The 14,148-nt window shown below is 41.5% G+C and overlaps 1 protein-coding gene across 1 annotated transcript in view; it reads right to left on the bottom strand.

The window, feature by feature from the left end:
* Positions 1–3,527: 3,527 nt before the first annotated feature.
* The window catches only part of WIF1 (WNT inhibitory factor 1), a 37,570-nt gene continuing 26,949 nt past the window's right edge, over positions 3,528–14,148 (bottom strand). Inside the window, exons 6-10 of the mRNA XM_059846974.1 lie at positions 12,720–12,815; positions 11,285–11,380; positions 7,333–7,428; positions 6,619–6,714; positions 3,528–4,361 (exon numbers count right to left, since the gene is read on the bottom strand). Of these exons, the coding sequence (XP_059702957.1) occupies positions 4,240–4,361; positions 6,619–6,714; positions 7,333–7,428; positions 11,285–11,380; positions 12,720–12,815 (506 nt within the window). The 3' untranslated portion in view covers positions 3,528–4,239. The remainder of the gene's footprint in view (positions 4,362–6,618; positions 6,715–7,332; positions 7,429–11,284; positions 11,381–12,719; positions 12,816–14,148) is intronic.

The raw sequence follows: 14,148 nt of genomic DNA, 5'->3' as shown, positions 1-14,148 counted from the left end.
CAGACAGGGTATGTGTGTTAAATCCTCTGAAAAAAATCATATTTCCGTGGAAAGATTCCTGCAATGAGGCTGCTCTGATGGGCTGTGTGGAAAAGGATTAAAATGCAATCTCTGTAACTAATATGGATAATAGAATATGGTGTTCTAAGAAAAAAAATATATAGAGTGGGGATTTTTTTATCTTAAAATTGTGAGGGTTCATTTAAATTGAACTTCCTAAAGCCACAAAGATAAGAAATACATCTTCTCAGATCTGCATGCATGCCTTTTCCAAACCTTGCTGTTCTCCTAACCCGTTTGTCCTGTGCTCAGTTCAGCTTTGCACAGTTGCTGGGTGTGGGTGAACTTGCATGGCTGGACTGGGCTGCTGCCCCCAGGCAGCACCCAGGAGTGTGCAGCCAGCCGTGCTCCAGCAGAAGCTGGGTGCTGGGAGCCACTCAGGGACTGGTCTGTGGCTCAGCAGCCATCCTGCCAGAGAGGTGCAAGAAAAAATAGACAGCAACTGGGACACATTTCACTTGAGACTTTTTTTAACTCGTTGCTTTTCTGTTTAAAGCGTCACGTAAGCAAATCTTGCTGGCACATTTTAGAGCTGGAGGGGCTGTCACTGCTTTAGTTGGGGTTTTAGGGTTTGGCTGTGCCCTGTCAAATCATAGCAGCTCGTTCTCTCACTGAACACAAAGTCATATTCACATTGCAAGATTTGTGGGATTTAGTAGGACTTAATCCCTGTAATGGATGACAGCACTTTTGACTGATGCAGTTCCTCTAGGCTAGAGCTGAAATGACTGTAAGACCTGGAGCTGCCATGAAGCCACGCCTCTGAGTGATGCCTCAACACCCACTCACATTTTCCTCCTGCCCCAGTGCCATGCTGTGGGCTGTGCAGGCACCGGGGGAATCCTGACACAACTCCAGGCTGTTTCAGGCATCTCCCTCTCTGCTGCTGCCAGATCTCCCATCAGCATCTGCAAGTAGGAATTTTTTCCACAGTAGGCAATCCCAGTAGAACAGGTGATGTAGAGGAGTGAGAGAAAAGGAAAGGTAACAAATCTGTCCAGCAGAAACAAAGCTGACATTTTTGAATTAATACCAGAAAGTCTGGCCAATGCTTTAAGTCTGGCTTTTGGAGTTTGAATCTTACAGGCAGCGAGTCATCTGGAACAATTCTGAATTTTTTTCTTTATAACTTTTTTCCCTTAATATTCCTTGAAATGCAGCTGAAGCTGAAGAAGAACAGCTGGAGCATTCAGTCCCACCACATGGAGAAAGCGTGCTGGGTCCCAGCAGGGAGTGCTGCCTCCTGGCCAGAAAGACCCCGTGAGCAGCACCCAGTGTGTGCAGTGGTGCTGAGCCCTGCTGCTCCCTGGCACCTCTGCTCTGCAGGTGGTACCAACACAGGCTGCCAGGTCAAGCATAGCACGAACAAGAAAAGGCCACAATTCTCTCCAGCTCCCCAACAGTCAGGGGAAGATGTGAAGAGGCACAGATAGAGATATGTTTGAAATCCAGCAGCACAGACACAGACAACCTGAAATGCAAATTCAAAAAAAAAAAAAACCAAAAACACCCAAACCAACCCCCAAAAACATGTGCATCAGTTCAGTAATGGCAGCAGTACCAAAAAGGCAGTTTGCCCTTAGGATGTCTGCTTCTGCTTTCTTTGTGTGCCTTGTGTATTTGTCCTTTGAAATGTTGTGCACACCTGGACATAGCAGGATGCCAATACTAGATACCCAAATTATCAAGTACCATTAGAAGCCCTTTGTAAAGCTATCATTTTGTCAGTTGCTCAAATTGAGATTTCTTTGGCGGAGTTATTTTATGTTGTTTTATTCATTTTCATCACCTTACAGCTGCTGCTCACAAGTGCAGTGTTTGACATCTTGCTCTGGCTAACTACAACCTTTCCAAATGTCATTGAAAAGGCAGTTTCTGTCTGACCTATTGTAGTGGATTGGTATTTTGAATTTTTTTTGCTATTTTTAAATAATTTTCATCTCTGGCACATCTTTTCTTCCTCATATGTTTGTCCTGTCCAGTGGCAGAATGTGATAAATTCTGTAGTTTATTTTCAAATGGCAAAATTCTTTCCAACTTCCAACTGGACTTTTTCTGGAAAATTCATGTCTTCTTTTAACATTACCAGTTATTGTAGACTTTTAACTTAAAATTCTGACATCAAGGACTGTCTCTTACACAGGAAACTTTGCGCTCAGACTGCAAAGCCATGGAGATTTTGTGTAGACAATTGATGTTATTCAAGAAACAGAGTTGTGGTACAGTGTGCACTTTGAGGACTATTTTTTTCTTTTGTAACCTTTCTGATGATATTTTTCTCGTGATTAATGATATTTCCAAAAATCCGTGAAAAACAAAACAGCAGCACAAGTGTCTTTAGCAAAAAAATTTACTCTGTACAAAAGAATACACTTGCTATTTTTAAGGAAGCACTTTCTAAGAAATTGACAGGAGCAGAAAAAGTTCAGCCAAAATATCTGAGGAATTTTAAGTAAGAATTTTCTGTGCTTTTTACTGTATTGTGTGATAAACCACCTAATCTTTGCTACAGAAAGAACAAAAAGCATGCAAATGTGACATTCATGTTTGTACACAACTCCCAAGGCATCCCTGGACAAACAGAGCAGCTGCACATTTAATCTCAACCTAATATTAATCTCCTCTTTCCAACACTTTTAAGAAAAATATCAAAAAATGTGTGCTTCATGAACAGCTCCCCCCAGGTTTTCATCACCAAAGTGTTTTCTCCTCTACCTCAGGCTGCCTCTTTTCCATCTTTTTTTAATCTTAATAGGGTTCTTTTGGGACAGCACTGACTGTGGGCAGAGGCTGAGCACCTTTCTTGCCCACATCTCCTCTTTCTGGCCTTGGTGGAGGGAAAACCCAGCTCTACTGCTTTCAACTTTATGTTATTTATTTTTTAATTTTTCTTCCAAATAATAAGATTGCCAGAAATACACTATAGCAAGGGTCAGTAATAATTCATTGGATTTTTACTGTTCTTCAGTGCAGACAGAAACCATGTTTCCTGCTTCCAAGCCACATCAAATTACAAATCACACAGCCCTCGACTGTTGCAAGAAGCAGCACCCAAGCCTTCTACAGAGTGATCACAACACGACACGGGACCATCACCCTTGAGCAGGGAACGTGGCCAGGCTGGACTATCACCTCCTGGGGCAGAAGCTGTAAGAGGAATATTCTGAGCATCTGAGGTGCCACAAGCTGGGCACACCAACATGGCTGGCTGGCAGTGCTGGGGGAAAGGAGGACGTGGTACAAGGAGGACAAGTACAGGGAGTGAAACGTTGCAGCCTTCCATGTTCTCCCCTCCTTGGCCAAGGCACAAGAAGTTGTTCTTCTGAAATATTTTGAAGAGCTGTGGGGCTAAAAGCAGACAGAGGGAGACCAACCCCACAGTGCCACTGTTTTATGAGGGTGTCTTAGGAAAGCCATGGTCCCAACCCAGCACTGATGAGACCGCAGGAAGCCACACAGGGCAGTACTCAAAAAACTAAAGCAGTGTCTTTATTTTATACATAACAATCAGTATAAAAAGTTTATTACATAAGAGCTGTTCTGTTTACAATATATTATATTGCTTCAAGCTGATGCAGAAACTTCATACATTATAGCTCTACTTTGTTTACAATATATTATGTCAGTTAAATGGTACCACTGCAGTTTCTTTTTACTACACAAAACTGTAAAGCCAAAAATAACATTGAATTGAGTTATTCAGTTTTTAAATTAGGCAACTTATTTATTTATGTATCTGTTTTTCTTAGGGAAAAGTCTAAATACAAAATTTGTAAAAATTTGCAAAATGCACCTTTCTTTTGTCTAAGACAAATTGCATCTATAGTCATTGAAATAATTCAGGGTCAGCATCTACAGGGTTTTCTGCTTGAATATCGTTACCTAATTTTTGGATAACATTTGCTATATAACCAAAAAAAGGAAAGTTTAGCTGTAACTGAAGTGTAGTACAAAACACCATCCAAAGCACTGAGAGAAGAAGCCTATATAATCATGCTACAGAAGTATTTATAAAACTTAAAAGGAGTAGTAAGTGTCAGCTCAGTGGTTTATAATGAAGCTAATAAAATTCCAGCCGGTAATCTTAACTGTAATGAACAGCATTTTAACATTCAATCCATGAGAGGTTAATGAAGGCTGTGAACTTTGTGTAACACGAACCATTTCAGATGTTGGAGCTCACCAGATATAATTGGATTCGGGTGGGACATGCTTCTCCTCGGCCCTTTTTGGAGAAGGCGTGTGCTGCCTGTTCTTGCTGCCTGCTGGCCTCAGGGCGCTCAGACCGCTGGCTCCGTACCCTGCAAAATTATCCACTTCAAGAAAAAAGAATCCACAGAAGTGGGCTCACAATCCACAGCTAATATTTCAAGTGGAAACTGTCTTACCCATTTGAACAAAAGATTTTGCTTTGCCTTACAAAAGTGCTCATGCATCTGTTACCCCTCAGGACGAACCAAGTCCTGCCGGACAGACAGATGCTTGGCCTGGTCAGGGAGCCCAGGGACCTCAGCACAACCAGGCTGTCACTCAGCTTGGGGTTCATGTCTGTAAACCCCACACCAGGTGGGCTACAGTCATGATGATCTGCCAGCTCTAGAATGGGGTGTAAGCAACCCCCTGGGGAGAATCTGCACCAGCTACCTGAGCTGGGCTTTGGTTTACAGCTGAATGCAAAGAAAAAGAACACCAGTGACCATAAATGCCTGGGGGGGAAAGCCATCTGAAACAGGCCTGCTAGAGCTGCTTTGTTGTGGAAAATGAAAGTGAACAATAAAAATGCAATCCAAAGTATTATGTTGTAATTCTTTACAGGTTCATTTACTCATCTCATTACTTAAAGCTAATGGAAATGACTTGGAAAAACTGAGTCCTCTGTTTAATTTTTTAGCCACTTATTTTTTAAGAAAACCAAAGAGCCATTCATTTGATGGAATATGAAGCAAGTCTCTCAAGTTAACTATAAATCTCCTCTCAAGACCTGGTGATGTTTGGTTTCAGTTGAAAAGAGGGAACTGCAGTGCATGCACATTAATGGGGGTGAATTTTGCCCAAATGTCCATTTCACAGTTTCTTTGCTGAATACAAAGAGAGTTTTGCAGTACTAAACACAGCAGGACTGTACCCAAACTCCAAATAATGAAGGATGCAAAACCTTGGGGTTTACAATAATGTGAGACTATTGACTTCTTATCACAAGGCAGGTGTGAGCTTTGGTTTTGTTGTACAGGTAATTACTTCTTTGGTGATGGTCACCTAAAGAAGGTATTTGTTTTCATTTGCTATCTGAGTCCTTTAGAGGAAGAGTATGACAGGAAGAAAAAGTTCATACCAAAGTTAAGAACTGTACTTCGTAGTGGTTCATTTCCTTATGTCTTTTTTCTAACCATAACTTATACTAATGGTTTTTCTCCTTCAGAGAGTAGCATGAATACTTAAACACAAATCCGCTAGGTAACAACAGAAAAGAGGACTCCCAATTTTCACAGCAAACCTAATTTTCACAGCAAAATCCATCTTAGTTGGATAACTCAGTTTTTAATGAAAATACTGTATTAATTCGAATACATTTTGATGTGACAAAAACCACATGCATCGACAGGTTTTAATAAAAGTGAACATTCATTGCATTTGATGCTGCAATGTAAGGTTCACATTCCTTATGGCTGATTGGTTTTGTAGCTGCAAAATTTTTCAACTTTTTTTTATTATTGACACATAAAACACACATGACATGTGAATTGGTAGCCAACAGTGATACATATTAGTATCTTTTGGGAGTATATAAGGATCACATATTGAAGATCTGCTGTTACAGTACTGTTGCACATGAAACATAAAATTAAATCTGAAGTTCTTACTGGATATATCCTATTGTATTTAAAGTAATTATACAGTACCATTTTAAGCCCAGTGAAATGATCAGTTGCTGCAATAGATGGTAAATGGACCAAAAAGCACAACAGAAATTTATTTCAAGAACTTTGCTTTGGGGCAATGTATTTTGTATGCTGTGGAACATGGGTGGGAAGAGGAAAATTAAAATGTGAAGTTGCTAAGAACAGATCTTGTGTAATTCTTCAAGTTTTCCCAAAATTTCTAAAGGACATTACATTTTTTCTAAGTTTCAATCAGTTTTAAAACCTGACAGAGTTTTACTCTTAAAAATACCTACCCAGCATTTCAAAGCTAGCTGATATTACTGAGGAATATTGAAAAAATACCCTTCCATACTATGGTTGGAAGACATGCAAGGTCCTCCTCTGATTGATACCAGATTCTGGAATTTCTAATACAAAAATGGTCATGATAAAACACTTTCAAATTATTATGAATTTTTTTTAATAGGTAAAATTATGGAGTATTGAAAACCTTTGTTTTATTGCTTGGATTAAAGATTAGAGAAAAAGGGGTGTGGTATCAGTAATGATGCTGGAAATGAGCATCATTAGTGGAAATGAGCAGCATTAATGATGCTGCTCTTGAGGCAGTCATTTCTGTATAGCACTGGGTGTGTAACACCTCAGATACAGCTCTCAGGGTTTGTTTCTCACTTACTTTTATTGCAGTGTCTCCCGTGCCAGCCTTCTTTGCACTGGCATTTGTTGGGCTCCACACAGGTGCCATACAGGCCACAGCTGGGTTCACAGACAGCTGTAAAAAGTGAACACATACATACACCTGGTCTCTTGACATTTCATCCAGAGACAGTCACACATTTGCTCTCCCTGCTGTTTCACATGATGAGCTGGTCCTGGCACAGGCTGTGGCTCTCAAAGTAAACCTGTGCTATTGCACTGAGTGCAGTCAGAGCCCTGAAACAGTCCACATCCATCTCTTTACCTGCAAGGTCTGGCTCAGCACCTGGCGAGACAGTCAGGTTGTACAGCAGGGCTGAGCATCCATCAGAACCAGCCAGAGAAGGAGAGTAGTCCCCAGCACCCCACTCAGAAGTGTTCTCATTGTATTTTAACATGGCAAAGCATTGACATTTTATTAAGCATTTCTCTAGTACTAAACTACTATTGCTGAGCTGACACACTGCTGTTTTATAGAAACCAAGAGTACAGAAAAGACTGTGAGGACACTTCTGTAAAAAAAAGTTTCTGGTTTCCTAATTTCCTTAATTCTGGTGTATGATGTATGTCCAGAAAGTAAAATAACTTGAATTACTTTGACAACAAACAATTAGCAGCGATGTTATGTAAAAAAGGTTGTGCATAGTGAGCTCGATGTTCCCACAAGGACTGAGGGAGCGGCTCTGGTACTCACGCTTTGAACACAGGTCTCCCTGGTAGCCTTTGGAGCACTTGCATTTATTCCTACCAGTGCATTTGCCTCCATTTCGACAGGGTTGATGGCATTTACCTAGAAATTGAAAATGTGGAAACAATGGTCTTAGTCCCCTGTGCCTACTGGAGACAAGTGTCGGACAAGCTTGCCTTGTACCTGAAAAACTCATCAGGTGTTAGAGTGTGAACTATGGATTCATCAGGAAAGACTCTCTTACTAGTCTGTGCTTCCAACTTATAAGCACTCTTGTCTTTTGAGAATATGACAATAATTTGGCGTGGCCAAAGCCTGTGTGACCTTGCAGCTTTTGCCCAGGTCTGTGCCACTCTGCCTCTGCATCCCCCTCATGACTGCTCAGTACTGACTCCTGCTCTCCTCACCCTTTCCAGGGGGCAGCCCTGCCCAGACCATGCAGTTCCAAAGAGCAGGATCCAAACCTGAGGGGCCTCAGCAGAAAAAAATCTAGTGTCATCTGAGAGCAGTAAGATACCCAGGAAATGACAGGTATGGCTGCTACTTGCAGACTGTAAATGGATTGGCTGGGCCCTGCAGCTTGTAGCACAGGCTGGGAACACCGTGGTGCTGTGAATGGTGCAGTGAGGGATGTTCCACATGGCAGCTCAGAAACTAAGGGCACATTAAAAATACATGCCCTTCTTTCCTGTTGCAAAGAACAGAGCAACTTTGCTAACAGTAATCGCAGCTGGCAGACATTTTTCCAGGCTCTTGGTTTGGAAATTACTTTCCTTCACACATAGCCTTTGCCAAAGGCATAGGCTGGGTCAGGTGTTGTTGTTGTAGGAAGTCTTGTTTGGCCCTGATTGCCTGGGACTGAGGAGGCCCCCCTGGTGAGAACCACACTCAGTTTCTTTCTTTCATGCTGGGCACGCCAGGGACCTTCCTCAAAGTTAACGTGCAGTGTCCCACCATCAGACTGCCTATACCTTGTTAGAATTTGTCTGCATTTCTGAACTAATTAAATCTTCACTCCTCTCTAGGAAGGGAAGCACAGTGCCCATGAACTCAGGCACTCCCAGGCTGAGGGAGGCTCACTGTCACTTCCTGGGCACTCGAGCCACCAGGAGCTGCACCCTCATTTTCCTGTCACCTTGGTGCCCATATGTACCAGTGCAGCTTTTCTCATTGTGGTCCAAAACCATTTTTTATCTTTTCTAATGCCACTAGATTTCCTAGATTCTTCAGAAAAGAGAAAACAAAGGCACCCTTCCTAGATTTAACACTAATATTTACCTGTATCTGTGAGCAAATAAAACCTGGAACCTGGGGCAGCAAACTGATTCCTTTCCTTTCCTTTTTCCTTTCCCTTTTCCCCTTTTGCTTTCCCTTTCTCTTTTTTTTTTTCCACTTTTTTTTTTTTTTTTTAAAGAAAGTATTAACTGACACCTGCACATCATAATTTCAGCATCAACACTAGCTTGCTGTGCTGAAAACCTCATTTCATGATCACAGACTGTCCTCTTGGGAGATCAACATCACAGGCAGCACCTGCTTAGCCCTCAACCCCTGCAGACCTCTGTGATATACATGTGTATTGTCAATAAAGAGGAAATACTCATTCCTATTCTACCTAATTATTTTAATAACCCTGAAAGAAGTTTCATAAGCAGCTGGTGGAACAAACTGTGCTGAAGAGAGTTTCTGTAAAAGCACAATTCTTCTGCAGGAGCCTTTGGGGAGGGAAACTTTAGGCATTCTAATTTAGAAACATTTGCATCCCAAGTAATTTACAATTGGAAAGAGCAATGCAAAAGAAATCAATGAACTTTCCTAGTTCTTTAAGTAAATCTGAAGGATATGGATCAAGAGACATGACACCAACTTCCACCAAGTTGCAACAAGCAAGCATTTGGCTCAGCACAGCTCAATTAACTTTGCACTTAGATATTGTCACAGAATGAAGGAAAGAGTAATAACTCTCTCTGTTGACTAAGAAATGGAAAAAGCAACAAGACAGCTGGTCACAAGTAGGAGAGAAATCCAAAGCAAAATAAAACTCTGGATACAAAGTGAAACACTAATTAAAAAAAAAAAACTGGAAGACTTTGAATGTTTGTTAGTTTTGTAGCCTGGGTCCAGTACACTTCCCAGGAGTCTTACAGAGGGATTCCATTATTACACAAGCTCTGAAAACCTATGCCCAATTCTAAAAAAAAAAAAAAAAAAAAAAACCAACCAAACAACAAAATCTTGCAATTTTCAGAAGATGGCTTTCTGCCTACTGAAAGGTTTTTCCCCCCTCATTATTTTAAGAAGCCCATGATTGCATGTAGCTGGCCTTGGATCTGAAAAATGGACTGAGTTGTGTTTCTGCTCTGGTGTTTCTAAGCCTTGTCTAGATTTCTTGCAATCTTCCACTGCTGTGCTGGTGCACTGCCCAGGGGTGATGACAGCTGTCAATCACAGTCTAACAACTGCAGTCCTGGCTTTACAAGAGCCAGAGTATGTCAATAGCTTTCCTTGCTCTCATTGACATTGTCCCAGTTTAGGTCTCAGCATACCACGATCTGAATCTGCACTTTTTTCTTTTGTACAGAAGCTAGTTTGCTGCCTGTATTTTAATTAATTTAATTTGAGTTTCACAAGTAAGCCTTTCCAGGAAGTCAAAACAGTTGCACTTATCCCAAGCAGCAGTACACAAATACGAGCTCCAGCTCCTCAGACAGATCAATTAAATGGATTGCCCTTAATTACACATGCTGCAATAAGAGTTCTAAGAATTCTCCTTTAAAAAAACACCACCAAACATAAAATATATGCTTCTCTCTCAATCAAACTTTGATTTTAATCTGAAAAATGTCAACAAGGTTGACTTTTTGGGGACTGAGGAAAGAAATGGGGTTCTGCCAAATAGTCAAATTTGAGCTTGATGTAAGCAAAGGTAAATCCAGTGAAAACCCACACTGTTCTTGTGGTATATGATCTGAATTTATATCAATGGGCAATCTTTATTTACTTAAAAACAATAAAGCTTTGCTGCTTCTTTTCCCCTGAATTTTTAATGCTGTAAAAAGGAGTTGCAAAATGCCTTGTAATGCACAGAGACATGGTGAAACATTTACATACCCCTATTGTTAATCTACACATAAAGACTGAGCAAAATGTAGGTCTTACTGTATCTATGTACTTTCTTTGCATAGTAATTCACTTGTTGTTGTATATTGGCTGATAGCAAGTTTAGAGTTTATTTCCATGTGTTTTCAAAGTGATAAAAATTCCCTAATTGTGAGGAGAGCTTGTTTCTACTGATGTATATTAAAAAAAAAAATCAGTGTTTACATATCCTAGGCGAAACACTGCTCTCCATGCTCCTGTGAAGGTGCTGGGGAATATTGGTGGGATTATTTACAGCAGGGAAAGCTTTCCTGCACAGTGTCCTGTTAGAAGTTGTAAGTCCAGGAAGAATGAGGTCTGGTTGTACATCCTCAAGTCACCTTCTGAATGTAACTTTACATGTTACATGAAAGCTCTCAGCTCTTACAGTTTAGTTCTCCTGTTGCCCCAAATCTTTTCATTCCCAAATTATAGTAGCCCTTGCAGAGGTGACAGCTCAAACTCAATCTGCTGTGCCCAGGTGTGATTTGCCACAATGTTTGAAAATAGATGCACCCCACAGGCTTGGCATGGCAGCACATCTGTCTGCCACAGGGCATTGCTTGCATATTTATGGCTTGAGGATTGTTCCAAGCCTGGTTACTAGTGAAAACAGAACAGGGCAGGTGGTGAGATGGTCCAGCAATGAATCAAACTTCAGAGCAGGAAACTCATTTGGAGGCATCTGACTGCAAGGGTCCCAAACTGCTGTGTGAGACCCTTGCTCTGCACCCAGCAGAGGCAGCTCACATGTTACCATTCAGGTATTGACAATAGAAGGAGCTGTAAATGAAAGCAAGAACACAGAGATGCTACTCACTAATTTCACACTGGTCTCCCTCATAGCCTGAAGGACAAATGCATTTTCCCAGATAGAAACATGTCCCTCCATTGAAACAGGTTGTTGTACAGTTTGCTGAAACAAATAAAAGAGGAATCAACTAAGTCATTAATATGAATTAGGACCAATTTGTACTTAATATTCTCTGCTGTTCATCACAAATAAACATTGAGTAGGTTGTAAAAGCAGGATTAACCTCTTTTCATCTGGTTTACAAAGACTGAAATGCAGTTATTCCTACATAATGCTTTACATGGGCACACACACAAAGCAATACAGAATGAGACAAGTGAACGATACAGCAGTGAGCTCTCTGAGGACAGACTGTGCTACATCTTTATCAACCCTCACACATAAAGCTCATTGAAGGATTAAGGCACTAGTGCTATTGAAACTGCCAGTGTCTGATAAAAGGAGCACAGCCCAGGACTGGAAGCTACTTCTACAAGAGCATACTTCACTACAGCTCTTAAGTAATCCTTTGACTGAAAAGAAACCTCTGTGAGTTTTCTGTGTGGTGACATCGATGTAAATGCTCTGACTTTCAGCTGCCAAATAACTTACATTGTGTTAGATGTGACTTTTTACCCAACAGCTGGGATTCACATTAATCCTTCAAGACATCAGGAGCATTTAATTAAAGTGCACATTTGAAGCATTTTCTAAATGTGGTGAAAGTCTCTTCAAAGACTAGATAGAAGACATGAGGGTATTGACACTAACAGTTTGTGTAAAGCAATAGGAAGGTTCCCACTATTTTGCTGAAAAGGCCTCTAGGACCTTTTGCATTCAGTCTTTACTTCATATAGACCTGCAATGACAAATGGAGCTCGACATTCTGCCATGAGCAGCTCAGTTACATTTCTGCAGGAAATTACTTGGTTCTTTCTACATGGTAGCTTAGACTGTTTCCAATTACTGCTCTGAACAACTGATTGTTGGTTTTCACCCTTCACGAGTCCCACTGCAGCAACAAAAAATGAATAGCTTGCATATTTTTTCATGTGTCCAGATGCAGCACATTATTGTACTAAATAATTAGTAAAATTAATTTTACTACAGGAAACTAGAGCTCAAATAGAGTTTGTTTTTTTTTTTTTGTAATTTTTTTTTTCTCGCCCCAGAAATAGAAGTGATTTTTGTGGTAAGATCTACAGTTTTCAGTGGATCAACTGAAGTGATTATCCCAACAGCCCTTCACAGAGCTGGTGTGTATGGATACCTGCAATTTCCTGTATTCTTCCAGCAGCTGCCGGGCTGTGCTACAACATCTATTTTAAGAACCACAATATTTTAAAAACTTATATACTTATGGCTTGCCTGACTTTCCAAAATGCACTCCTAGAGGGAAGCTGCCAGAGGAGAGTAACGAGAGGCTGCTGCGGGCAGAGCCGGGGCTGTGGTGGGCGTTTACCTTTGTCGCAGTTGATGCCGTAGAACCCCGGGGGGCAGATGCAGAGGCCGGGTGTGATGCAGAGCCCGCCGTTCATGCAGCGAGGAACACACAGTGCTGAGGAGTGGGGAAAGCACAAAAAGCATTGCTGGTGGCTATGTCCAAATGTCAATACCGTCCTGGTATTAAATACATGGCACATTGACTCCTTAAGCTACTTTTCCTTCTGCTTATTGTTCTAAGTCATCTTTGCAAAGTGCCTCTGGTAAAGGGTTAAATCTATTGTATCTTTGGTTTGTATCTGGCAATTTCTGTATAGTGCTACTAAAAATTATCGGCTAATTGAAGTTCAAATCTGACTCCATATGTAAGCAGAAATTGCCTCTTGTACAGTTTAATACCAGACAGAGGAGAGCAAAGCACCTACACACTCTGGATATTTAAAATCCCCCCAGACAAGTGCTCTCTACAACTGTGTTCTGGTTCCTCAGCTGTGCAGGCAGGACTGTCTCAGAGGGGTCAGTAACTCGGTGGGGTTCCCAGGCAGGCTTTAAAATGAACCTTCCCTATTCCTGCATACCTGAGCATAAGCATGGCTACCTAATTTTGGCTAGGAAAGGCTTGTGCACAGCCAAATGGTCCTGCATGCTCCCAGTGAATCTCCTCTGGAGCCCCTGTGCTCTTCCAAGACCTCTCTGCCTTGTGACTAACACAAAAGGCTCTTCAGGGAGGCATGTTAGGGGGCAATGCTTCACTTTGTGGTTACCCACAATTGGTACCAGCAGTGAGGTTGGCTCCGTGCTGGTGAGTTAAACAGCACCCAGGCACAGGGCCAAATGGCCTGTGAAATCACCGTGTGAAATTGTTGGTGGCTCAGCTTTGTCCCAGCTGACCAGCAAATCCTCCTGGCCGTGGTCCTGGGATGAGTAGTGACCACAGGCTCCTCCCAGGAGTGAGTTTGTAATGGGTTTGTTGGGAGGTAAGTGTTTATTAAACATAGGAATGTAAGCTGTGCCAGTTGCTCTCCAGGCCAGAGAACAGTCCTTGATCCTTTGTATTTAATATTTTTGATGTAGCCAGAGTATCTGGGAGTGAATGATTGCATTGGAGTAGGATGCCCATGGGGATGGGCGTCTCCGGTCGCCCTGGGGAGGGACTGCCACTGGGAAAAGGAAGAAGATCTAGTTTCCTTGCCAAGTCACACCAATTTCCTGGCTCTTCACTCCTGGAAATGTTGTTTTGAGCTATTATCCACTCATGGAAGAGAAAGAGAATCTTCCCTTCATCTTCCCATCTTTGTTTTCAGCCTGCTTACAAATCTGATCCTATCTGCAAATAAACAAATGCAGAGCAACTAAAGCACTGTGCTTTGTTTCACAGCTAGTCCTCATTAGCAGAAGAAATTTATTTAATCTTCTTGCCAGACAGATTCCCTGTGATTAGGGATCAC

This window comes from Haemorhous mexicanus, chromosome 5 (assembly GCF_027477595.1).
Source record: "Haemorhous mexicanus isolate bHaeMex1 chromosome 5, bHaeMex1.pri, whole genome shotgun sequence".
Classification (NCBI taxonomy): domain Eukaryota; kingdom Metazoa; phylum Chordata; class Aves; order Passeriformes; family Fringillidae; genus Haemorhous; species Haemorhous mexicanus.
Note: the sequence above shows the minus strand (reverse complement) of the source record. Positions and strands in the feature narration are given on the sequence as shown.